Source organism: Rhinopithecus roxellana, chromosome 1, assembly GCF_007565055.1.
Source record: "Rhinopithecus roxellana isolate Shanxi Qingling chromosome 1, ASM756505v1, whole genome shotgun sequence".
Classification (NCBI taxonomy): domain Eukaryota; kingdom Metazoa; phylum Chordata; class Mammalia; order Primates; family Cercopithecidae; genus Rhinopithecus; species Rhinopithecus roxellana.
The window spans coordinates 12,426,901-12,454,426 of NC_044549.1; the positions used below are offsets into that span (position 1 = coordinate 12,426,901).

The 27,526-nt window shown below is 37.6% G+C and overlaps 2 protein-coding genes across 10 annotated transcripts in view; one reads left to right on the forward strand and one right to left on the reverse strand.

Annotated features, from left to right (window-relative positions):
* Nucleotides 1-383: 383 nt before the first annotated feature.
* On the reverse strand, nt 384-7,358 carry CGGBP1 (CGG triplet repeat binding protein 1). Of its 3 annotated transcripts, none has more exons than XM_010374098.2 (3): nt 7,171-7,352; nt 6,378-6,582; nt 384-4,434 (listed from the first exon to the last, which is right to left on the reverse strand). In XM_010374098.2, exon 3 carries the CDS (start codon nt 4,409-4,411, stop codon nt 3,908-3,910), a length of 504 nt encoding a protein of 167 aa, XP_010372400.1. In that variant the 5' UTR covers nt 4,412-4,434; nt 6,378-6,582; nt 7,171-7,352; the 3' UTR covers nt 384-3,907. The 3 variants fall into 3 exon arrangements, with proteins under 3 accessions (XP_010372400.1, XP_010372401.1, XP_030795605.1); XM_010374099.2 differs by having other exon boundaries at nt 438-4,434; nt 6,874-7,327; XM_030939745.1 differs by having other exon boundaries at nt 438-4,434; nt 6,378-7,358.
* Nucleotides 7,359-7,596: 238 nt separating this feature from the next.
* The window catches only part of ZNF654 (zinc finger protein 654), an 87,577-nt gene continuing 67,647 nt past the window's right edge, over nt 7,597-27,526 (forward strand). For 4 of the 7 annotated variants that reach the window (XM_030939759.1, XM_030939769.1, XM_030939762.1 and 1 more), the window contains exon 1: nt 7,597-7,858. In XM_030939759.1, coding sequence (XP_030795619.1) covers nt 7,673-7,858 — 186 coding nt within the window. In that variant the 5' untranslated portion in view covers nt 7,597-7,672. The remainder of the gene's footprint in view (nt 7,859-27,526) is intronic. The other 3 variants (XM_030939791.1, XM_010374100.2, XM_030939784.1) reach the window with 2 other exon arrangements.

Sequence of the window (27,526 nt, forward strand, 5' to 3'; positions counted from 1 at the left end):
ATAAAAACTGCCTGATTTTTTGCCAAACAGAAGTGATTAGTAGCAGGTTTTCCCTCAAAATTATGTAAAATTGAAATATTTTTGATTTGTATGCATTTTTTGTTACAAGTGGTAGTGAGGATATAGCAGTGAAACTTACAAATTACGTCCTTTAATAACTAATACTTCCAAAAGTAAAAAAAAAAAAAAACTAAAATATTTCCAATTAAAAGCAATGATTAAGCTTAAATACTCTATATAATTTGGGAGCAAAAGGGATATCTGTAGCTATGATGTGAATCTGATTTGACAGATTTTATACTTTTACACTGAGTATAATGACTAATATTATAAAAGGGAGCTATAACTAGTAGAAAAGTAACTCAGTAAGATTCTGCTGTTTTGGAATCAGGAAATATATTTGTCATTGACTCACAAAACAAAATGTGCTTTCAAAATCTTTTGAAACAATTTTTCTGAAATTTATTTCTAAAAGAGACAAAACTTTAGAAGTGACACGTTTATACTAAGCATACATGCGTGAGCAAAAAATAAGCACGGAATACAAAAATGAAATAGTAAAATTTTAATACAGTATTCTGAATACAAGTAGAATACCACTAGATAAGAATTGTATTTACCTAAGAAATCTATGATAGTGTGGGTTGAGATAAACCAGTTTAGGATAGCCACTTCACTATTCACATTTTAATCAGTGCTGACCAGAAGTTACAACAATTTATTTTAGGCTAAGATTTGCAATAAAATCATAGACCCAATCTTCCTTGTTATGAATCAAATGAACATGTTTTAAGGTGATTTGTCCTCACTTAATGGTAGCCGGGGTAAGTCAAACAACAGAGAGCCCTTACAAAGACTAAGCACCAAATGATGAACTGTTTGTGGCTTTTGTTTTGGGCTATCTTAAGTTTTATTTTGTGTTTTCCATTAACATTCATGTGCAAATTCTTACAGGCAAAATTTTAACATGGAAGTTTCAGCTTGGAGATCTTGCCAACTGCACTTACAACAGTTTTAAAGCAACTGATACTTTCAGAACAATCTCAAGCTTAATTGGTTACCATTACAAGATGCAGAACTTTTTCTTTAATGTGTTCTGGTCCCTAAAAATTCAGTAGGGCCAAACGCATTAACTGGAAATAGCATTTTTTAAAGTCTTAATCAAAGATGATAATGGATAAAACAACTATACAGGCTCTCATACACAATCTTTCTACATTTTCACCCTGTAAGAAATGATTACAATGTCCTTCAGGCTTGTTATACACCTCCACAGAATCAAAAAGAAAGCCAACAAAGAATTTAACATTTCAACAAGCTAGGAACTATTTACTGTAAGCATATCGTGAAATTCTGGAAGACATACTATCAATACTTTGAGAAAACACTATTAACATGTGTTGAAGAAGGCAGTTTATAAATGAAACATTACAAATCTTATGTTTATGCATACAACTTATAAAATAGAAAGAAGTCGCTATTTTTCCAATAGTATAGCATCACACTAACACTATATAGTTAAGATTGAAAACTTCTGTACACACGTTCACTACACCTCCAAAGCAGCATATGCCTCTTAGACATCCTCATTTGTTATCTAACATATGCCAATCATGGTTTCAGGGATTAGTATCAGTTTGAGCAGGCTACAACAATCATTCTGCCTTATTTCTTTAACTTTAGACAAAGTCAACTAGCTTCAGGGAACAAAAGTTTCATAATCAGTGAAGAAACATTAATACCAAATCCCCACAACAAGATGGAAAACATTTCTAAGGGGAGGATATAATCCTAACAGAATGGACTATGCCCCTAGGTAGAGTGAATGTGGGAATTAGGAGTCTGAAAAACACATTAAGATATATAAAATTTAAGTGATTATCAAATCAGTAGTAACTACTAGAAACTTAAATATGAATTATTGATGGTTTTCTAATGCAACATCATCCAGTTTACTGCTTAGGACCACTCTCAAAGCTGATCTGCCATTACATTTTGCCATTAGTGCAAATTAATACCCAAATAATAGGGAGCAGTTTCAATCACATGGAATTTCAAAAAACAGAATGATTGTATAATCTAACTTTTTGTATTCTGAAAATAGTGCTATAAAACTTAAATTATTCCTAGCTTCTAAAATCTACCATCTTGGATAGTTCAAATTAAACATGGTTGCCTGCAAATTCTCTTCTAGAGGAAGTAAACGCAAAACACATATGGTTATGTTTTGCTGCTGGTCTCCTCATACATGTGCTTCATCAATGAGAGCACTACTCTAGGCATGCATTTATTATACTACTTTAACGTAACTGAACATGAGGAAAACAGTTCACATTTTGATAAGTGATTTGTTTTGGTGGCAGGCTTATTTTTTTAATGAAAACAAAGCAAATCTCTGAAGTTAAATGGCCAGTTTGACAACCTGAATTAGAAACTTAAGTCTGTAAAAAAATCTTAAGACATGGAAAGCTGTTACTGAAAAATACACAATCTAACTTTTTTTCACTTTGGCTTTTTCTTTTATAAATGAAGATTTGTGGTAAAAGTCAAAGATAACTCCTAGTCACATAGGGCATCATTTGTCACTGCTTTGTAATAGAAATATATCTCATAAGTATTTTTAACTTGAATTTCAAAGAATTTAAGATTTATCATTAAAGCTCTAGTCCAAGTTTCCAGCTGTTAAATTTTCAAAAAATATAATTTGGGTCTCTGAGAGAACTTAGCTAGGCTAAGCTACTTGGATAACCTTACAGGACAGTGAGGTTCAAACAGAGATCATTTCCTGAACATGGTTGATCTTTAAGAGAACAATTTCCTCACCCAAACAGTTATGCAGGATACTGCCAGATCTCCACTACAAGAAACCTGCCAGAATTTCTAGACAATTGCTTACCATCCATGTTAAAAACCTTGTACCACCGGAGGCAAAGCAGATAAAGTAAACTTGTCTCTAGTCTAGACTATTCATCTAAATAAACTCATAAAGTCATATAGAAAAATGAATAGAAAGTAATTTTATCTGATCTGTCAGCCAAAAAAATCATTACTAATTCTCTATAAAAAAGAGAAAACTCAACCATAACATGTTTAAATAAAAATGCCAACATTGAAGTCTTTTAACAGCAAGACATAGAAAAAAGTTTGCAAATGCAAGATGATGCTTAAAATGAAAGCTATGGTTTGAAATTAGTATTCATAGTAAGAGACTAAAATCTTGTCACTGCAAAATTCCCCTTGGCTTTTGGCATCGACATCGAAAGATTTTAGTCTTTTGGTCACTTGAAGCTGCTACAAAATACAACAATAAGCCTTTAAAATGGGGGCAGGGGAAGTGTGGAGTTGAAAGATAAGTAACTACATCATATACAAGTAAAACGTAGTTTGAAATAAACAGTCATTTCTGCTAGGGATCTGAAGATACAAGAACACTTTTCCACTATCCCTTCCTTTTTGAAGAGGATCCTCTAAAGAAAATAATTCCTTTAAGTTACTGTTAAGTGGTGTTACCTGGCGGCAGCTTCAATAGGCTAGTCTTCAATCCAAGTAATTAAGTAATCTTACACGGGATCATCATACACGGCAACAGAGTAAAAAAGCAGGGCAGTTCTTCCATGCACAAACATTTCAGGAGAAAAACCATTAATTTTAAAGATAACCATCAGGTTTCAGGTATCCTAGCACACTCTAACCTAGGTTTTGCTTTATACCATTGGTGACTAAAATTAACAATAAGTTTTGCAGTGAGGTGTTTTGTTTTTGTTTTTGCCTGCAACTATATACACATTGCAAAACTATTCTGCGTCACATGATTTTAAATGAAATAAATACAAAAATGAACCACACAATCAACACATAACTTTAATACTCCACATTTATCTTGATCACAATGGTGGTAACCTCCTAGTCAACAATCTTGTGAGTTGAGGAGTTGATTCTCATTCTCATATCCATCAGGAAGATATGCCCTCCGTAGCTGGTCTGACTTAGGTATGGAGCCTCCATTCTTCACATGGCGAGATAGGAAAGCACGGACTGCTGGGTGATCAGCCTTCTCAAGTGGGATGTTGGCTTCCAGGCACATTTTCACAAAGTCCTGGATAACACTGACTTTCTCTGTTTGCGCAGTACTGTTGCACTGAAGAGATGCAGTTAGGGGCCTCTGCTTCTTTCTCACATTCTGCTCTTCAAATTCTGCCTTCCTCTTGGTATGAGTCTTTGACTTGAGGTGGTCACTAATGGCAGACTTGCGAACATGATTCAGAACCACATTGCAAGAAGTGCAGAAGAGTTTTCCTCCATCCTCATGCAGCTCACCTCCAAACTCAGTGACTCGATCCAGGGGAGTCACATACAAAGCAGTCTTAGAACGGTTTCGAGCAGGTGGTGCTGTTACCACAAATCGCTCCATTCTGACTCTAAATAAATATGGTTCTTTCAAGACCAAAGAAACAAAGATAAGTATTATAACAGCAGTTCATTCTGGAACAATAAAAGGCAGTATATAAACATTTTGAGATTAAATACTTCAAAACAACTTAAATTAGTAGACTGTGTGTCTATTAATCTTAGCTTACCTGAAATATATAAGGAAAGGCAAAACTAGAACAAATTACTAAGCAGTAGCAATCAGGTCTATTCCTTGATTTTTATGAAATTCAAATAAATTAGACTATAAAGAAAGAACTCAAACTATCCCAGATGTCACTATTATTTAGGGAAGCCTAATAACAGGTCAACATTTAGGATATAAATTACATTCAGGATATAAATTGTATTAATCTCATCCAATTTAGATATGCATTCAAGTTCAAAAGAGTTTCTTTCCTGTCACTGTTCTGGGACAACTGACTTTAGGAACACAACTGTGGACCAAGTTTTTCAAACAGGTGGGCCTGAAAACTGCCATAATTCTATATGAAGATGAATATAATTTCCAAACCTGTTCTGAGTAAAAACCACACACAAAAAATGTAGTATAATTAACAGCAACAATGACATTAAATTGTAAAGCCAAAATACACAGTTCAAAGTAAGTTATTTTGTAATGCACGTATATTTCTGTTTTCCAAAAGGTGTTAAGATATGCAGTCTTATTTCTCTAATACTTTTTTGTTTCCTTTTCCCATTAAAATTAGTAATTACATTTAACATTTACTTCACTTATTAACTAGTAAGAACAAAATCAAGAACATACTGTCTAGTATACAGCAGAACCTCAATTAGAATTTGATGGAAAAAGTAAATGAGTACCTTCACTATTTGTCCAAATATTTATATTTATTTCATCTACAAGCAGCTTAATAATTTCTCGATTTACAATAGTAACACACTTTCATGAGCACTGCACTAAACACCAACATCACAGCCTCACGGGCATTGAAACCTTCAGATAATGAACATATTTTGGTGGGTGACAAATCATCAAGTCTTAATTGTTCCCTGGCCACACCTTTGGGCTCTTAAAATAACCAAGACTTAAGAAGTTAAAGTGAATTTGATAAAATTCAAGATGGAATTCTGTCTGCATAAATATGTTAGAGAAATAATTCTAAGTGTGCGCTAAAGAATTATGCTTTATAAGTGTAATCAGAAACGATGGAGTATTCCATGAACACATACTACAGAATAGCTGGGTAACATGAACTCTGTTTCAAAAGAACTTTAAATTGCCAAGGTATCAGACATTCATGGATCCAGAGGATTAAACATTCCACAGAAATTCTGAAAAGTACGACAAAGTCTAGGTTTTAATAGATTTAATTTTATTTTTTCCACTTTTTTTTTTTTTTTTAATTGCACAGCTCTCATTTGCCAAATATTGTGTTAGGCTACAGGTTTGCAACAGCAGAGAAGGCAGCTATGATTCCTACCTAATACTTACCATTACATGTTTATATTCTAAGTAAATGGTATGTGTTTTATACTCCCCCGACAAATCAGTACCAATTATGATTAATGGTTCTATCCTAGTTGTGGGAAATATTAAATATTTGTGCCCCGTAATGCGTAAATCTTACTTTCTATGTAAAAAGTCTTGTATCTTTAAACATTTGGATTTCAAAAACAATAAGCATGTAATTCTTTGTAGCATAAAATGCCCAAACATTTGTGCTAATGTGAAAGGCCTATACTTTCCAATGTGTTTGTAATTTCAAAAAGTCTGTTTGTGTTACTGCAGAGGCAAATTTCCACCCAGCAGAGGATGCTCGAGTTTACATACCCAAAGAACAAAAGTGTTTTCAGTAGAAGATAAAGACATTTTGAACAAATGAAGAAATTAAAAAGTGCAGGAATTAGCCAACAAAAGAGAAAAAGCAAATCGTTTACTAGATCAAAATAAAACTCATCATAAGTTTTCAAGTTTAAACGTTTACCGGATTAGTTTCCAGTTTTTTTCGTCTTGATACTTAGCAGGGAAGGGTCTCCAGAGCAAAACCAGAGACGCATCAAATCCTGGCACTTTCCGTTTGTTCAACCCCGGAGATGCCTTCAAATCAGTTTTTCAACAAGTGGTGGTGGGGAAATAGTTTCTGGGCTTGCACCCGATTTTCCCTGCGGTGCCAGGAAGTCATGCCTTTACTGTAAAACACGAAAAACAAATGGAAGGAAAAAATGGGGGACGGAAGGAGGGTGACTGAAAAGATGAACAAGAACGTCAACAACTGCCACCACGAAGGTGTTTCTAAAATCACTTTATAGGTAACTCCACACCACAAACCCGATCCCAGCGTTTACCCTAACACTTCCCCTCCCATGTCCTCCTCCGTGGTCTGCCCGCTTGGCACCTCCTCCCGCTCCCCAGGCCCCGGGGTTCGGGCGGGGGCGGGGGAGAGGCGGGGCGCGGGACGTTCCAGACGTCTGGGCTCCTACCTCGGGCGCCGAGCCCAGCACGCCGGCGCCCCGCCGTCCAGACCCCGCTAGCCCGGCAGGGCCGAGTCCCAGGTGCCAGCTGTGGGCCCGGGAACTCGACAGCCGAGTTGGCGGCAGTCTCAAGGGAGGCGGCGGCAGGCGCCTGGCGGAGGCGGCCGCTGTCAGGCTTCCCGTCTCCTCCCTCTTCCTCCCGCCGACAACTGTGCCCCGGCCCCGCCCCCGGTTCCAGCTTCAGGACGGAAGGCCCCGGGCCCAGAGCCCGCACCAACGGCTGGGCCCACCCTAGCTCCTTGGTACCGTAGGATCGAGGCCGCCGTTAGGGAAAGTGGACGAGGCCCGGCCGGAAAGGAAAAGAGAAGGAAAAAAGAGGGGCAAGGGAATAAGAGAGAAGGAAGATCCGTCGCTGCCGCCGTCGCCGCCGTTGCCCGATCGAGCCCCGCGGCGGCCGCCGTGTCCCCCGCCGCGCCCCGTCCGCCTGCACCGCCTATGGCAGAGCCCGTAGGCGGTCCCCAGCAACCGCCGAGCAGCATTGACCAACAGTCGGCCGGTCTATCAAACGGACTGCTGATTTCACCAATAGTAGTAGAAGGGCGGGCATGGGCATGATTGGCAGCTTGCGTTTTCCAATGAAAACTGGGGGCGTGGGTGGGCGGAGCCGGAAGTAGAGCCCAGCCGAGAGGCCCCTGTCCGGCTAGGGAGGAGGGAAGGGGGAGGGAACTAGAGAGGAGGAGGAGGTTAGCCTAGGCAGCTACAGCGGCGGCGGCGCAGGGGCTGGTACGCGCTGGGCGGCGAGAGCCTCATGGCGGAGGAAGAGAGCGATCAAGAGGCCGAACGCCTCGGAGAAGAGCTTGTGGCCATTGTGGAGTCCCCGCTGGGCCCTGTGGGGCTTAGATCTGCGGGCGACGGCAGAGGCGGCGCTGGCAGCGGCAACTGCGGCGGCGGCGTCGGGATCAGCAGTCGGGATTACTGCCGACGCTTCTGTCAGGTGAGGCGCCCGTTGGCCGCCCCGACTTGTCACCCGGGTCCTGGGCCTCTCTGCGTCTCCTGGCCTTCTCGTCCATGAATCTGGTCTACGTCCAGTGCCCGTTCCTCCCCAGCAAGGAGGGTGAGGCTGAAGCTCCCTCCTCCACCTATCCGGCTTGGGGTGGGGGGCGGGGAGCAAGGCGAGGGTGACCCACGGGCTTAGGGTTGCTGAGAAAGTGAGAGTTTGTCGGGAATGGAGGGGCTGGAAAGAAGGAAGGTCGGCTGTCCAGAAAGCTCTGTCCTGACATGCCGTCCCTACCCCAAACAGACCTTCCTGCCCCAGAGTCCCGCCTTTCTTATGTTTCCTACCCTGCCTGGTCTTTCTCACCTCATTTGGCACCTCTGGAAACATTTTCTGCCTTCCCCTCTCCGCCGATTGCCCCCCGTGTTCTCCCCTTTTTTCCGGGATGGGAGACATGCCATCTTTCCTGTCACTGCCACTGTTCACCCTCTTCTAGGGTCTCCTGTCATCCCCTCGCAAGATCTCGCTGGGCCGGCTCTCCAGTTGGCGTAGACGCTGACCCACGGTGATTTAGTTACTTTTTTCGGACAGAGGGTGCGTTAAGGCAGTGTGATTGTCATCTTTTTTTTTTTTTTAACCTCCTTCCCTTGACACACGCACTCTTTTCTAATTAACTGCTCATAATGAAAGTAATTTTCCTTAAACTCTTGCTCCGGTTAACATCACCAATCTCCCTCACCCTTCAATTTATAATTTATTTTATTTAGCCTGTAAAATACAGTGTCTGAACGGTGACATTAAATTATTTACTCAGTCGACCGTCACAGGGGTTTGATGTTGTTCAAAGTGTTTGTAATCAAATATGGCAAATATACCCTACTTGTTTAGGGGTAAAGTTTGAGTACTCTGAATTCTCATCTATTTGCATTTATAAGTTAAATGGTTTGTTTCCATTCACAACAGTCTTTTTTTGCAAGCTATTTTGGAAAAAAAAAATTAACTGCTCCTTTTCCATCCCATCCCTTTTAAAATGTGTCTATTATTTTGGATGTACAGGGTTCAGATTCTGGCTCCACCATCTCCTGGCAGAAATTACTACCTTGAACAAGTTACTCTGTGTCTCAGTTTCCTCTTCTGTCAAAGAGGAGTAATAGTTAAATAAATACGTGAAGGGTTTGAATCAGGTAGCTATTCATTTCATTCTGATAACAAGTAGGAAATAAAGTTAATGAGAAGTGGGCATCATGTTTGCTGACATTTCTTTCAATGCTTGTACGGAATTTCTTTCAATGCTTGTAAGGGAAAGCTTGTAAGAATTCCCTTACAAGCACTGAAAGAAAAAGGATGGAGTTGACATATTTCAGGTAAGTTTTTAATGCTTTAATTTAAATTGCCTTTTGAATTCATGTTTTCCCCCAGTGTCATAAAGAAGTTGGTTTGAAGGGTGTGTCAGTTTCTTTGGCATTGCTATTTAATGACTTGCTTGAAAATGTATTTTTATTTTGATAATTGGCATTCACTTTTCTTTTGAAAATTGGCATTCAGTGTCTTGTTTTCAGAGCACTTGTTTTTCTAACTATACCTTTTACATCTAGAAACCATGCTATTGGTAGATTTTGTATCTATAGGAATTGTAAACTTCTGAAGATTAGGATACAATTTATATTTTTAATATATTCAGGGGCTGCAAATCTATTTAATTTTTTTGTTTTGCTTTTTATATCAATAACGAGCAACTGAAATTTTAAAATAAATGACAAATTTAGCCTGAAAACACAGTGACTGAATAGTGACAGTACAATATTTTAAGAACAAATGAAGTTGACTACTTTATGACTTCCCTTCCTCCTGTATATCCAAGGAAATAAAACAGGAAGAACTTAATGAACGTTTATTTTATATTGCTAAATTATGTTAGACTGACATACTTTCATGTTACCAACTTTTACCTGAAACACAGTTTATTGCTGAAACTTTACATATTTTATAATACTCTGGATTACTGATAGATATGCTCTGAGGTTCTGTCCTGATTTTACTTTGAAGGTGAGCTTTGTGAAGTCCTTTTTCATATTAAAGCTTTTGGATGGAATAAAATATTCCTTTATTAATTTGGCTTGTATATACCAGAAATAAAATTCTGCCATAGTAATTGCTTCATTTGTCAGTAAGGGAAGCAGGGGATTATTTAATCTAATTCCTAGTCGAAGATTTCTTTTTAAAAATTTGGTTTTCTGACACTTACTGTGGCTAATATTAAGTATAATAATTTGTATTTATTAGTGAATGACTTATTCATGAGTAATGAAATGGATATTGTGCAGCTGGGGTATGTGACAGTTAACTAAATACATGAATTATACAGACAGCCTAGTGGTGTTTCAAAGAAAGGCTCTGGTTTATCTTCCTCTTTTTAGAGGGAAATATGAATCAAAATTTCTTGGCAGTTAGTTGTGTGGGCAAAGGGAGAGAGGAAGGAACACTTCTTTTCCAGAGCGGTTTTTGTGTCTTTTACCATAAGGAAAAGTAAAACAGAAGATACAGTGTAATGTTGGACTGGCCCTATCACATCCTCCCTTGGCTCTTGTTAGCTGACTCAATAAATGCTTAAATAAAACTGGCCCTTAACTGATACTTAATTTGCTTTGAGGATGAAAAGTAGGGGAAAGTAACTGTTATGGAAGACCTACTAACTCTTAAGCTTCAGACAGCAAGTAACATAGCTGAAATTGAGGACTGAGCAAGTTAATGTGTCTTAGTTTCCATTATGTAGACATGCTGGGATTCGAACTCAGTCTTCAGTTTCTGCTGAAAAGCACATTGAAATTATAAGTAAATCCTCAATTATAGAGGGATTTTTTTTTTTTTTGCAAGTGGTGTGAAAGGAAAAATAAGTTACTGGAAATAACTTGTTATCATGGATGAAAATTTATAAAGTACTCCTTCATTATGACACAGTAGTAAACAATATTTCAAGAAGCAGACTATTATTGTCTGACTTGTTAAGTGCTGTAAACACTTTTCTAATTCCTGAAAGTTTTAATGATTCAATTTATTTTGTCACCAAATACACTGAATTTTTTTTGTTATAAATTGATTGTAAACTAAGGAAGTTAAGATACTTCTTAGTATGGTGCCAGAATGAATGTAATGAGTAATAAAAAAGGATTTCTGGAACCACTTTGATATGTTGATTGAAATATAATTTAAAATTATTTCATACTACAATGGGGTTAATATTCGTGCCACAAGGATGTCATGAATATAAAAAGAGAGAAGAATGTGAAGTACTTAGTACTGTACCTAGCACACAGACAGACTTAAATAGGTAGATGCTATTAGTATTTCTCTCTTGTAAAATCCTCTGAGGATTCAGGAGAGATGTTAGAGATAATCTGTAGGTAGCTTATAATTTGTGTTTTGCACTAAACTTGAGAGAAAATTTAGAAATGTTACAATTCTTAAATTCTGTTATTTAACTGGAAAAGCTGAATGCTCCTGGTGAAACACAATGATTTATAAAACAATTATGGCAGGGGTTTGTAACATCTCTATGGCAGGGGTTCTCCGATTTTGTTTCCCTTAGGAGACATTTGGCAATGTCAGGAGATACTTTTGGTTGTCATGATTGAGGTTTGCTGCTGACATCTAGTGTGTGGAGGCTAGAGATGCTACTGAACATCCTACAATGCACGGGATAGCTCTAAGAGCAAAGAATTATCTGGTCCGGAATATCCATAGTGCCGAGGTTGGGAAACTTGGCTGTACCCTTACTTTGGGACTGTTAGTGGATACCTTATATGTGTAATGCTGATATAAATAGCAGTAAAGTTTTTAATGATCCTCAAATACTTTTTAAGTAATGACTATGGGCCAGGCACTGGACTAGCTGCCTTAAGAGATGGTATTCACAGAAAAGAGAGTTTGTCTCATTGTATTATAAAACACATTCTAATGTCTGTTAATTTAGAGAAATTAAAATTTGTCTCAGGAAGAAACAATCCTTATTTCTTGGTCTTGGTATAGGATTTACATAATACTTATTAGAGCTTTATGAGTAGTTTTCTAGGGTAGAATGCGTTTTTATTAATTCTTGCTATTAATTGGGATTATTTTTACTTTATCTTTAATTTTTATTAATGTACATAGTTTTAAGAAGTCATATAAGGCCTAAATACCAGGAATTGCATTTTGGTGCTAATGGAGACCTGGTTTAAACAAGGTGGGCATTTATTTCTTATGTAAAAAAATCTTGAATAGACAGTGTAGGGATGGTACAGTGGCCATACTATCATTTGCTCTTTCTTACCAGTCATCCTTGTCTTACCATCCCGAGTTTGTGACATGATCCAAGGTAGTTGCTTGAGTCCCAACTATCACATCTGACTTCCCAATGGCAGGAGCTGGTTGTCTCTATGGTGTAAACCAAAACAACTTGTCCTAAGTCCTACTCAGTGACCCACTTTCGTCTTGTGAGTTATCCCCATCTGAAAAGAATGTTAGGAAATTTTTCTAGATTTTTGTTTCTTGATCAACACATGCCTATGATTCTGTCAGTATGGAAGAAAACAAGAATAGATATTATTGAAACAACTAGCTTCCTTCTTTTCCTTTCTTTTTGCCACAGCTTATAACAAAAAGTAGCAGTCATGTCCTGTCCTCTTCTTTTTCTACTTCTTATTCTCCAGAGGCTATCACTGGTAACTCTTTGAGTTTTGATGTTTACCTCTATATTTATAAGTAATTTTTTCCCTAGTTGTTTTAGATGGAATCAGTTGGCCTAGTACAGGAAGGAGATCGGGACTACCTTACTGTCTCACTATTGATCTCACTATTGAGCATGTTCACTATGTACACTTCGATTATACCCCGTTTTTGTTTATTCCCTTCCTTCCTCCTACTCTCTTTGTGTCCAAATGTTCAGTCTCTTCAGAGAATTAGGAGTTAGTTTCCATTGTTTTGTTAGGGGAGGGACCTGGGGGAGATTTTGAACTGATCTTTTTGTTTCTGACTCTGTTTTCACTTCTTTTGGTGGTATGTGGTGCCTCAAATTCCTGAGATGTTCTGGGGTTCTGGGGTTTTTTCAAGCACACATTAGCTTGTTCCCAAACTCCCTCTACTGATGGCTTGGCTTTCAGTTTCTTGGGTCTGTTAAGTCATTTACCACCCATCCATCTAATTTCCAATACTCATTTGTAGATATCTCTCCTTTTTCATTGCTTTGTCCTGTGGGTTTTGCTCTTTTAAAACACAAATATTTTTACTGTTATTTTAGTGGAGTTTTCAAGTAGGATCAGATGTAAATGTGGTTCAGTCTGTCACATTTAACTAGAAGTCTCAAATTAGTTTTCTAGCTCAGTAAATAATAGTACGAAAGATGAGAAGTATTGAAAATAATTTGCAGTCACTTACTTTTGAAAAAGAGTATCCTATTTGCTGATCTATTCTGTAGTGAATATCCAGAGCTAGAAATAATTATGTGTTCCTTTTGGCCAAATTATTTTTATTTCTCAATTGCAAATGAAAATTTTAGCTTTTTAAAAAGTTTTCAAATTTTGGCACATTTGGGATATTTCAAGTCTTCATAAAAGGTGAATTCCCTGGAAAGACATTAACTTGTTTATTATAATTAGGAACAAACAAAGCAAATGAATCTTAGATGTTGATGGCTGTATTTGGGGAGCTAAATTTTGTTGTTGTTGTTGTTACTGTTGCTCCTCACTGCCTTTATAGGTTGACTTTTAGAGCTGAGTTGAACTGATTGTTCATAATGACATTATTTGTAATAGCAAATCATTGAAAACCACCTAAATGACTATTGTTAGGTGAGTTAGTACATATAATGTAATCCTATGTCCCTTGTCCCTAAACAATCATGTATTTAAAGAATATTTATTCATACAAGAAACTGTTTATAGTATAACTAAAAAGACACAGGACACAGGTGTTTCACTTTTGTAAACAAAAAGACTGAAATATACCAAATTGTTGTTAACTTTGTAGTGTTATGCTTATGGCTGAATTTTATTTTATTTTTTACATTTGTTTATTTTTTTAATTTTAAAAAATTAAACCTACTTTATAATCAAAGAAAAAATAAAGTATATAAAATAAATTTCATTTTCTGTTCCTCACAGATTGTTTATTATTACTATTTTTTTGAGACAGGGTCTGGCTGGCTGTGTCGCTCAGGCTGGAGTGCAGTGTCTGCCATCTAGGCTCACTGCAGCCTCCCTGTCCCAGGCTAAAGTGATTCTCAGCACCCACCAGCCCCCACTCCCAGTAGCTGGGACTACAGGCATGCACCACCATGCCTGGCTAAATTTTTGTAGTTTTAGTAGAGATGACGTTTACCATGATCTGCAGGCTGGCCTTTTTTTTTTTTTTTTTTTTGAGACGGAGTCTCGCTCTGTCCCCCAGGCTGGAGTGCAGTGGCCTGATCTCAGCTCACTGCAAGCTCTGCCTCCCGGGTTTAAGCCATTCTCCTGCCTCAGCCTCCCGAGTAGCAGGGACTACAGGCGCCCGCCACCTCGCCCGGCTAGTTTTTTGTACTTTTTAGTAGAGACGGGGTTTCACCGGGTTAGCCAGGATGGTCTCGATCTCCTGACCTCGTGATCTCCCCGTCTCGGTCTCCCAAAGTGCTGGGATTACAGGCTTGAGCCACCGGGCCCGGCTGCAGGCTGGTCTTAACTCCTGAGGTCGATTCACCCACCGTAGCCTCCCATGGTGCTAGGATTACAGGCATGAGCCACCGCGCCTAGCCCTAGATTGGTTATTTTGTACAAATAGGTGCAAAGTTATTTTGAGTATGATGAAATTTTAATTCTTTGTTTCCCCAAAACATGTGAGATGCTTTTTTAAAAAAAATGAATTGGTTAAATAAACTTGTGAACATCATTTTAGAATGACCAATGAGGTTCTAAACTTCAGTGACTTTTTTATACACAGTCTTTCATTAGATACATGATTATTATTGCTTTCCAAATAACTCATTACATTGCTTCAAAAAATCTATCCCGGCCAGGGTGTGGTGGCTCACACCTGTAATCCCAGCACTTTGGGAGTCCAAGGCAGGCAAATCGCTTGAGCTCAGGAGTTTGAGACCAGCCTGGGCAACATGGTGAAACCTTATCTCTACGAAAAAACAAAAAATTAGCTGGGTGTGGTGGCACACACCTGTAGTCCCAGCTACTTGGAAGGCTGAGGTGGGAGATTGCTTATGCCCAGGAGGCGGAGTTTGCAGTGAGCAGAGATCTTCAGCCTGGGTGACAGAGCGAGACTCTGTGTAAAAAACAAAAAACAAAACCTCAATTTTAATTTTGTAGATAAAATGGCAGGAGGAAATAATATTTACATGGAGTCATTCCTTTTAAGTTTTTTAGTTATAATCATCTTTTCACAGTTCTGCCAAACACAAGTAAGACACCATTTGTACTGTTATTGTTGGCACTGAATTTTCTGGCTTTCCTGCCAAAATGTGCTAAACTATACCTTAAAAATTACAAACAAAAACAAGAACTTTACAAAACCTGTAGTAAAATATTTGTCTGGTAAGATATGTGAAGAAATAAAATAAGATCAATTAAATGTGGCCCATTGAATGACACGTTAATTGTATATTAATATGTAATGTTAAAGATATTAGGAAGTGGTGGGATATTGTGTCAAACTAAATTTGAGAGAGGTTGAATTGTATAATTTATGAAATCCTAGAGTCCAGTACATTAACACTGTATACTGTCAACTTTTCAAAGCAGTGGTGAATACAAAAATACCTAAACAGTAGAAAAGTCATTAATGTGAGGGTTGAAGCTTGTCAATTTTATAAGGCATTGGGGATATAGTGGTAAGCAAACAGACATTGCCCAATCTTGTGTGCAGTTATAACTTTGGTAAGTGCTATGAAGAAAAGGCATGTAATTCTATAAATGGGAACTAATAGGCTTGACTATGTATATTTGGATACCTGGGCAAGTTCTGCTCTACTGAGATCCTTTGGTTTGGTTTAATATGTTCAATTTAAGGTGCTTTTGCCTCATCCAAGGGAAGATCTTGAAGATAGCTGGATTTAACAGAAGCCAGAGCTCAAAAGGGAGGTCTGGTTATCATAGCTGTGTGGATGGTATTCAAAGTCATATGTGTGAATGAGCTCACATAGGGAGAGAAAATAGATTAGGAAAAGGAGAGGACCTTAAAACTAAAGCTTGAGGAGCCTCAAAATTGAAGGTCTCAGTAGGAAAGAATGAGTCTTCAAATAAAGTTTGAGAAGGATTAAAGAGGTTTCAAAAATCCAGAGAACTGTGGTGTCACAAAAGGCAAGGGAAGAGAATGTTTTAAGATGGGGTGAATGGTAACTGGCATTGCAAACTGTTGAGATCCAATTGTTGAATTAACATGGAGTCTTGGGTGACTCTAAATAGAGCTGTTTTGGTGTAGTGATGGGATCAGGAGTCAGGCTGGAGTAGTTCCAAGAGTGGGAGGCGAAGGAATAGACAGTAAGTATAAATAACCTATAAAGGAGAAGGAAAGATATGGTGGTAACTGGAGGCATTGTGGATTGAAGGTAACAATTTTCTTTTCTTTTTTTTCTTTTAGTAAATTGGTGTGAGCTGTGTACACTTAAAATCTAGTGAGAATGATCCATTTGAAAGGAAGCTACAAATCTACAAAAGAAGGGATTATCTATATTATAAGACCCCTGAAGGGGAGGAAGGACAACACTGAAAGCACAAGTGGAGGGGTGTTACTTTATATAGGAGTTTTCGTGGTAGGAGTAAAGTTCATTTGTTAAGAGTACATGGAAGTGGTTGGTAGCTGATTAGAGAGGTATGTTGAATTGAACCATTTGAATTTGATCATTGTGAATGCAGAGTGACCACTAGTATATACCTTTGTTCATCAGCTTATTTGTCTAGGTGAAGGCATAAAAAATGAGTTACATTCATTCAGAATTGGGTGTAGACTATGATAAATCAGTTAATTAACTTTGAGAAAGAAAGGGACAGACAGCAGACAGGTTCATTTTCGGGCTCCACTTGTGGCCAAACATAGTACAGAGAAGTGAAAGGAGAATAGAAGTGGTTGTATCAGTACATATTAATAGACAGGTGCACAAAATTGCCCTGTGTACTGTGAAGATAAGTGTGCATATATAATGTCATAATTAATTATGTACAGTTTGTTAATATGTATTTCTACAACTAGAGTTTATTGACATTAACCAGTATGTTTTGGTTACTCTAAAGTTGAAATATTATAAATACTATTCCTAGTGATTTGATTTGTGTATGTTAATGTTTTTAATATCTGAAAGCTACTATGGGAATGCTTTGTATATGTATATGCTGTATATATGTATATAACTCATTTTGAATGCTTTTCATGAATCAGGGACTGCGATAAGTCCTTTACCTGTTTTAGCTTATTTAATCCACTACCCTACAAGCTATGTGCCATTATTCTCATTTTTATAGGTCAGGAAACTAAGACCAGAAGAGATGGCTTGACTAAGTCCTGTACCTACTATGTGATAATCAGACTGTAACCTAGCCAGTTTGACAGTCAAAAGCCAGCCTGTGCACTCAGCCTCCACAGTATACATATACATTGTATTGTATCTAGGAATAAGCATTTGGTATCTATTGTATCATCTGTGCATATATATTTGATATGTACTGTAGCTTACTAAAGCAATTTTGATTGAGTGGAAGCATTGGAATGGACACTCTTGAAAAGACTCCAGGCAGCAGAAATTAAAGATGTTCATAAATGTGAAACAGAAGAAAAAAGTCAAATTCAATCTAGCAGAAGTTCCCCATCAGAGGTGATTCTCAGGCCAGGCGCGGTGGCTTACACCTGTAATCCCAGTACTTTGGGAGGCCGAGGCAGGTAGATTACCTGAGTCCAGGAGTTCAAGGCCAGCCTGGCCAACATGGTGAAACCCCATGTCTATTAAAAATACAAAAATTAGTCGGGCATGATGGTGCATGTCTGTATTCCCAGTTAGTCGGGAGGCTGAGGCAGGAGAATCACTTGAACTCTGGAGGCGGAGGTTGCAGTGCGTCTGGATCGTGCCACTGCACTTCAACCTGGGTGACGAAGTGAGACTCTGTTTAAAAAAAAAAAAAAAAAAAGTGATTCTCAACTCTTAGTCCACCCCCAACTCACTTGAATGGGATATGCTTAGATGAGATAGTAACAATGGCTCAGTTATAACTTTTCTTCATCTCACTTAACTACACAAAACAGGACAATGTTTGCTTACCACTATATCCCCAGTGCCTTATATAATTGACAAGCTTCAACATTCACATCAGTGACTTTCCTACTACTTAGATGGAGAGTCTTTCAGTTATTTTTGTATTCACCATTGCTTTGGAAAGTTGACATTATAGAGTGTTAATGTACTGGACTTCAGTATCTCATATAATATATTACACAAATTATAGCAGTTCTCAAAATACAAAAGTTATGGTGACTACAAACCAGTAGAAGTTATTTTATGTTTATTATCTTGTGTTTTGAAAGTAGGAGGGTATGGGATGTGTTTTAAATGTTTATCATAAATGATTAAAGTTTGTCTCTCCATATTTAGATTTAACCTTGAATATCTGGAAATCTTGCCAGTCCCAAATACAATGAATGTGCTTTTTTGGCCTTTATCTGTCTTACTGTGGTTTGACAAATCTCTCAAATTACAGAATTTATTTTTAAAGTCTAAAATTTACATATATTCCATTCTTATGAGAGCATGAAGATCTCTTTCAGCTGATGGGAGTACAGATCACCACAACTTTTCTGGACTACAATTTACCAAGCTATGTTAGAAACCTTAAACTAATTTGTACCTTTTGACTTAGTCATTTTCCTGATAGCATTCATTTATGAGGAGTTATAAATTTGGACACAATACTATTCTTCATAGCATTAATTATAATTAATGTAATGAATGAATTAAAATAGGAAACCAGAACATCTAAAATAGGTGAATATCTTTTCATCTCCCATAAATTAAAATTTTATGCAGCCATAAAAATGATCTTTTCAGTGTCTATGTAAAGTTTTATTTGCATTTTCTTGGTGAGCAGATCTAAATTTCTTTTTTTTTTTTTCAATCAGATTCTTTTAAGAATTTCAAAACTTGCCAAACAAGTCCAACCCAACAATAATCCAGACACACCGAAAAAAGTTATGAACCTTTACTATACACCACTGTGGCAAAGGCAACACTGCCGGGGTTTTTTTTTTTTTGCAAATAAATCATATTGGTGTTTGCCCATTTAATTTTATATATTCTGTGATTGCTTTCATGATACAACAGCAGGGCTGAATAATTGGGTTGGAGAAAGTATGGCCGATAAGCTACTTTCTGGCCCCTTAAGAAAAAGTATGTCAGTTCCTGTCCTAGATTCTCATTTATCCTTTGCAGCGACTCTGTGAAATACTGTTTTTTTTGTTTTTGTTTTTGTTTTTTGTTTTTTGTTTTGTTTGTTTGAGACGGAGTCTCGCTCTGTCGCCTGGGCTGGAGTGCAGTGGCCGGATCTCAGCTCACTGCAAGCTCCGCCTCCCGGATTCACGCCATTCTCCTGCCTCAGCCTCCCGAGTAGCTGGGACTACAGGCGCCCGCCACCTCGCCCGGCTAGGCTAGTTTTTTTTTGTATTTTTTAGTAGAGACGGGGTTTCACCGTGTTAGCCAGGATGGTCTAGATCTCCTGACCTCGTGATCTGCTCGTCTCGGCCTCCCAAAGTGCTGGGATTACAGGCTTGAGCCACCGCGCCCAGCCATAAGTACTGTTTTTATCATCATTTTGTGAATGATGCAGCTGAGACTCTGAGAGATTAAGCAGCTACCTTAAGACACACAGCTGGAAAAGGGATCAAGATGTTAATAGTAGTTATATGTGGGCAGTGCAGTGATGGATACTTTTTTCTCATATATTATCCAAATTTAATGTAGTGAGTATAAAACATAAAGCATAATCAAGAGGAGGGAAAGATATAAAACGTAGGTAGAAGAGAGTTGTGAGAATGTTAAAACTCATTCTTTTCTCAATTTATTACTTTGATTTCCTGCATATCATCCTGTCATCCTGTGTTTATAAACTTAGAGTAGATACACAATTTTTGCTTTCCTTCCTGGCACCTAAAACTGTATTATGCAGTTCCCCAATTCTTGATTTTATTTAAAAAGACAGAAATTGTTATCTCGTTTCTTAAAAACTTATGTATTGGGCCGGGTGTGTTGGCTCACGGCTGTAATCCCAGCCCTTTGGGAGGCCAAGGCGGGCAGATCACCTGAGGTCAGGAGTTGGACACCTGCCTGGCCAACAGGGTTAAACTCCGTCTCCACTAAAGACACAAAAATTGGCGTGGCGCGGTGGCTCACGCCTGTAATCCCAGCACTTTGTAATCCCGCTGCCAAGGCAGGCGGATCACGAGGTCAGGAGATGGAGACTATCCTGGCTAACTCGGTGAAACCCCGTCTCTACTAAAAATACAAAAAAAAATTAGCCCGGCGTGGTGGGGGCGCCTGTAGTCCCAGCTACTCGGGAGGCTGAGGCAGGAGAATGGCGTGAACCCAGGAGGCGGAGCTGGCAGTGAGCCGAGATCGCGCCACTACACTCCAACCTGGGCGACAGAGCGACACTCCGTCTCAAACAAACAAAAAAAAAACCCCACAAAAATTAGCTGGACTTGCTGGTGGGTTCCTTTAATCTCAGCTACTCAGGAGGATGAGGCAAGAGAATCACTTGAATCCGGGAGGCAGAGGTTGCAGTGAAGTGAGATCGCGCTATTGCACTTCAGCCTGGGCGACAAGAGTGAGACTCCGTCACAAAAAAAAAAAAAAATCAAAAAAATTTCTGTATCAAGTGAAGCCATTTTGTACTTAACTTTTAAGACTTTTTATCTTCTCTCTCATATTTTGAAGTTAACTTCAACAACTATTAAATGCTCATAACTTTTAAGTCCTCATAAAATGCTGTATTTGTCTTGTTAGACAGTACATAAATTGCTTTTTCTTAATATCAATCAATTGAATATTCTTAGATATCTTAGGCATAAATCTACATACATAAAGTACAATAATTGAGTATTGCAGAGGGTATTCCTTTAAGAAAATAATAGATGCTATGTGAAAAGCGTCATTTTAGTGATTATAGGGAATTTAAAGGAAAAACCACACAATCCTTGCCCTAAAGGAACTGAATTATCTAGTAAGGGGGAAAAGGCATATCTAACCATTATTTCTGTCTGTTATGACCCTGATCCAAACCGTAGTTATCTTTCTCCTGGATTATTTTATTTCCTTGTTTCTACCTTTCCTCACTTTCAGTTTATTCTTTATGCAGCAGTCAATGTGATCCTTTTAAAGATATGAGTGAGGTCTCTTCCAGACCTTCCATACTTTTCTCAGAGTCAAAGCCAAAATCCTTAGAGTGGACCACAGGGCTCCATAATCCTGCCCCATCTAGCATTGTGACTTTTTCTTTTATTACCATACACTCACCAGCACTAGTGTTTTTGCCACTCCTTGTATGCATCTGCTTCTTGGCTTTTGTTTTGTCTGCCAGGAACATGTTTCATTTGGATATCTATATAGTTTGCTGTGGGATCCTGCTCAGATAGCCTCTTATTAGAGAGATAGAGGCCTTCCCCTGAACACCCCATGTAAAGTAGCATCCTATCTCTAATATTCTTTTTCTCCTTACCTGTGTTTTATTAATATTATTTTAAGGTACTTAACACCATCTAATATACATTCATTTACCTCTTATTCCTCCACAAAAAAATGAAAGCATCAGTGAACTTGGTACACAGTAGGCACTCTAAGGTTTGAATAAATTAATGAATAAATATAAATAAACTCTAAAATAGGGAAAATGTGATTAGTGCCATTATTTTAATTCCTATGCGAGTTCACAGAGAGACCATTTCTGATAGAGATAATTTGGAAAATTTTAATGGATGAAACAGCATTTGACTTGACTCTTAAAAAGTTGTTAGTATTAAAATGTACGCATGAAGAAAGGAAATAGTATGGGGTAGGTGGACATTTTAAGTAGAGGAGCTAATCCGTCATGGCATATTTATGAATGGCAGTAGTTAATTGATTAGAACTATGGTTCTTAATGTGTGGATCTCCAGACTAGCAGTATGAGCATCACCTGCAAACTATTAGCAGTACAAATTATTGGCTCCACCCAGACCTACAGAATCTGGAACTGTGGGACTAGGGTTCAGCAATGTGACTGTCACATTTTCCCGATGATTCTGATGCATGCTAAAGTTTGAGAGCCACTGGACTAGAACATAGACTCAAAATAAAGTATTGGTAGATAATAAATTGGAAAAATGGATTGAGGCTTGGCTTAGGGGTTTGAATTCTGTGGGATAATGTAGCATTTAAGGGCAAAGTCATGCCATTATTAATCTTAAAATATTGTTTTAAGATACCACAGGAGGTAAAGAATGAAAGTCTACATAAAAAAAGTAAGCTATCGAAGTATCCCAGAAAAGAAATTGAGGGCCTGGCTGAATAATGGCAATGAACATGGAGTGGCTGGAACAGTTTCAAGGAATATTATGTACAATAAAGTACTTAGCATTTTGCTAAAAGTGGAGACAAGGCGCCTAAGAATTCTATGAAATTATATTGGGTTTCTAATCTAAATATCTGAGAGTATAGTGATGGTATTAACAATAAGTGGTGGGAGAAACAATTAAGATATCTAAACGAACAGCATAGTTTTGGTTCTATTGGGTTTGAAGAGTTAGTGCATTCTTTTTAAAAAAGGAAGAATAAAAATTGTTCATCAGTCGCTACAATGTACATTTTTATTAATCTTGAGTATATTTATCCCTATTTAAGAACAAAGCAGTGGATTTTCTAGTAACTTATGGTAAAGTTTACCAAAATGTAAAACTCATAATTTATTTTCTCCTTTTAGTAATATCCCAGTACTTAGAGTATAAGGCTTTTTAAGAGAGGCAGTTTCTGTGTTTGAGAAAGCTAATTAACCTATGATAGTTTTTTAGTTCAAAATTTCCAGTTTTAATTTGAGGACATAAGTAGCTTTGGTACAGGGGACCAAATGTCCACAAAAATAAGAATCTACCAGATTTGATCATTTGTCTCCCATTTTTGAGTTCACAAAGAAAAATTAAAGTCTGGAGTCTAAAGATATTAAGATCCCAAATTCTTCCCTTTCTAGAGTATTACTTAATCAGAGCCAGTGGGTCTCTCGTGCCCCTGTGATGCAGAGATGGGTATTTTTCAGGAGCTGCAACTTGGTTTGTCTTCCTCTGATTGGGAGTGGCTTCTTTTAGCCTTCTAAAGGAGAATTCTTTAACTTCCAGTCTCTTTTGTGTCTTACTTTTTTCTTTTTTTTTGTTTGAGACTGAGTCTTATTTTTTCTCCCAGGCTGGAGTGCAGTGGCTGATCTCGGCTCACTGCAACCTCTGCCTCCCAGGTTGAAGCGATTCTCCTGCCTCAGCCTCCCAAGTAGCTGGGATTACAGGCACCCACTGCCATGCCCGGCTACTTTTTATATTTTTAGTAGAGGTGGGGTTTCACCCTGTTGGCCAGGCTGGCCTTGAACTCACCTCAAATGATCTGCCCGCCTTGGCCTTCCGAAGTGCTGGGATTACAAGTGTGACCACTGCGCCCGGCCTGTGTCTTACTTTCATAAGGGTCTTGAAGATCAGTAGGGCAAACATTTATTACTGCACCCAAACCAATACACATTAAATTTAGAAATACACTAATATTTCTGTCAACTATACTATGTACTAAATTCAGGGAATTACTTTTGCCAGTAAAAATTAGTGATATCAGAAGGATGATGGATGTACAGAAAACAGGATACCAAGTGAATATTGTTTTCAATCTCACCAGGCTCACCAGTGTGCCAGTTAGTTGTGCCAACTGCCAGTGGCCATAACTTGTGCTTATATTTTACTAGGAAAACTCATCAAGTGGTTAATTGTGCCACTGTCTGTTTACCATATTTTGTGGAGGGTGCTCTTACCCTATTTCCTCCTTCCTGAAAGTAGTATCCGAATTTCTGTCTTATTGCAAAGTTTACAAATTTCCATGGATGGTAGCCCTAGGTACTTCATCTTAATTGATGTTTCCTACTTTAGATTTCCATCATATTAAAAGCTTTTAATTTCTGTTTCTTCTGTGTTTTCCCAGTACTCCTTCTGCTGAAATAAGTATGGAATCTGTTTAGTGGCACCACTTCTACTGCCTGTTACAAAGAGCATATCACTTACTTGTAGTTTGTAAAGCTTCAAGCATAGTCATTGCCTTGCAGTCTCCACAACCTGTGTTCTGCTCTTGCATCTGTATTTCTCTAGCCCCAAACGTGTGCCAAGACATTTTTAGTCCTGTGCTACCTAGACTGTTGCCATGCCCCCTGAAAGTTTTAGGCCTATCATAAAAACACTCTTTTTGTGCCCCCATATTTGTATTATTTGGATAATAACCTTTGAATGGGTACCTAAAGTGGAAATGCTTTTGTCGTTTCTGAAGTCTGTGCTTTTAGGAGCCCAGTAAAAACAATATCTCTTCTGCTGCTTGCTCTTTTAGACCTTTTCTTTGCTCTGCTTTTAATTATTCTAGGCCTTGCATAATTTGTTCTACTTTATTGGTAGAATAAACATTCCTTTTTGTTACATTTCTTTCAGCAATAGTAGGATATGTCATTTCAGATAAGCAGCTGGTTTTTGTGTTTGTTTACATTTGAGCCTGTTCTTAAATTTGCCTCGCCTATCTTCCTTTTCTTTTCTCTTGGTTTTTTTGTTCCTTCCGTTATCTCTTGTAGTGTCTTCCATATTGTTAGAGAAGGAAAGTCAAGGAGTTCCAAGTTCATCAAAAAGCATTCAATATCAAGCAAATTTTGCTCACTCTCGTCTCTGACTTAAGAAAAAAAATCTTACCAGCACAACATTGAACCCAAGACTGACCTCTTAACTTTGTTTCTTTTCAGCATAGCTTTTCCCATTCACTCCCCTGAGACCTAACTTTGACTTTCTGGAGCACTTTTCTTTATGGCATAGTGCCATACCATATGTTGTCATTTGTAGTAACTAGTAACCTGAAATGCACCTGAAATGCTTCAGATATTTTAAGGTAATCTCCCTGCTTTTTATCAAATCTGTACAGATTTTATATTACTTGTATAGTAGTCTCAGTCTTCAAGGTGTGGTTTTTCAGTTGCTTTTATTATAGACTTTCTGTCTGCCTTTTAAAAAGCAAGCTTTTGCCATATTGCCATAGTTGGATCTCCAGTCTGGTTCACTCTTGACATTTCCATCCCATCGTTACCTTCTGTCCCGCAGTTAGGTACTTTTGTAACCAGTCACCCTTCCTTTATTTTCAGTAACATCTCTATTCTTTTTTTTCCCTCTAATTTCATCTTTAAGTACAGTTACTTCCGATATGTATCTCCTTTTCTTTTTTGATACCTGTCTAGTCTAGCCTCTAAGAGTAAACTCTTATTCCTAAGGAAGTCCCTCTTCTATCTTAATCAGTATGCCCTCCTTTTATTTTTCTTTAATTCTTCCACTGTTAATTGTGAGTGCATCATCTGTTGTTTTCTTTTTTTTTTAAACAAATTTAGTTCTTGAAACTGAGCAAACCTCATCCTAGAGTTGGTGTTTGTTCATCTCTTATTTTAATCTGATCTTCATGTACTTCTTGTGCATATATTTTGGGGTTCCCTTGTCCATGCACCAATTTTAATATTTATGAAGGAAGCATTTAATATACTACTCTCAGCTCTGATTTTGGAATCAAAGGAAAAATTGGCAGGGGTCAAAATTCATCAAAAGCCTTTAAAATGACCTACTATTTATAAGAGGACATTTGGATCTTTAGGCAGATACCTAAGCTGCCACATGGAGGACTCTGACCTGCCTCCAACGTGGTGGAAGTAGACAACTCAAGAGGGATATGAGAACCAGACCAATACATTAACCTTGGCCAGGAGCTGATAGACTCTTATTAGTATTGTTGATTTTACTTCCATGGAGTAAAAGAATTTTAGGGAAGGAGGAAAATCATTCTTTCACTAGTATTTTTTGAGATGGAGTAAGTTCTTATTTTATAAACAGGAATGTAGAGGAAAAGAGAAAAAGTTTGCCCCAAACTTACCATGTCCAGAATTTAGGAAGAGGATAAAAATACAAGGATCAGAGTAGAGGAGGAGGATTCTGAATGAATTTTTGTTGTTTAGCCTTCTCTACTCATCTCTCTTTCACGCACCAATATAGGCAGTCTGTTTTCCATTTCTTTGCCGTGGCTTATAAAATGTTGGTTGCTACAAAAAAGAGAAAAAGTTACAGACTTAAATTTGTATGGGGAATCATTGTTCTTCATTTAATTTATGAAATATATCTATGAAAAACTTGCATTTGTGGGAATGTCAGAAAAATTATACTGCTTCTGAGATAGGGATACCTTTTCAAAATAACACATAGGAAAGATAAATGAAACATGCTGTAATACTATTTTTATGTAAACTAACAGAATGCAATTTAACAGAATATTTTAAAAAACTGAAGAAGTCACAACTGATTTTAAATATTAATGTCAAATGTCTTGGTTCAAAGAGTTATTTACTGTGTGTTTAATGGAAATCATTTCTGAAAACCAAGGTTTTTTTTTTTTATGTGTAGAAGTAATTCTGTATACTCTGTGTTGTAGCTTCACTGTATTTCATGAGTCACCAAAGCCCCTTGTTTTGTATATATGTTGAATTTTAGGTGACTATTGTGAATGTAAATAAAACTACTTAATAGGCTGAATTCCTTTGTATAATTTCTTTGTATTTGATATAAAACATGCTTAATATGCTAATTCTGGAATCCCTATATTAGCAAGTATAATACTTATTACATTTGAAACTTTTGTGAGTATCTGACTGATTTCTTTGTTAAACTAGTTAGTAGGGTTTTGATACATATTCTTTCTTCTTGGATGGAATTAATTCCTATAACATTATTTAATTTCATTCCTTCTTGTGCATGTTCATTATCTTCTATTAAATCAGCCGGTGTGAATGAAGGGGGTAGACCCTCTGCTTTGCATAGAAAAATAAAACTACTTCATTTTATTTTTGAAATTTCTAACAAGGTGAATGATTTTCAAATTAGTAACTAACTGTGGTTAAAAGTATTAAAGCCCAAAACAGGTAGGGAAAGCTGATAGGGTATTTTAAATAAGTTTAAATCTCATCCCAGGATACTGGGGAGGGGTGGGACAGGAAACACTTTATTTAAGATTTGAAGATACAAATAACTGAAGACATAATGTTAGTCCAGATATGGGGAAATATTCTGTTTTTCAAAAAGGTAGGTTATGGGAACAGATGACCACTAAAAGTAATATAATGTTGAGCAAAATTATTGATGGTTAGAAAGGGAGCTCTTCATTTCTAGCCATCACTATGGGTTCATTAAATCAGGTCATTCCAAATTTTTGTTTCTACTTTAAAAAAATGGATTACTGGTAATGGCTATGAGAGAGATGACAGACTCAGCATATATGGATTTCAGCATGGTTTTGTATACAAAACTTCTCATAGTATTCTTATAGATAGATAGGGAGATGGGGGATGGATTGGTATTAGTAACTGACTTAACACTCTTGCCTAAAGAATACTG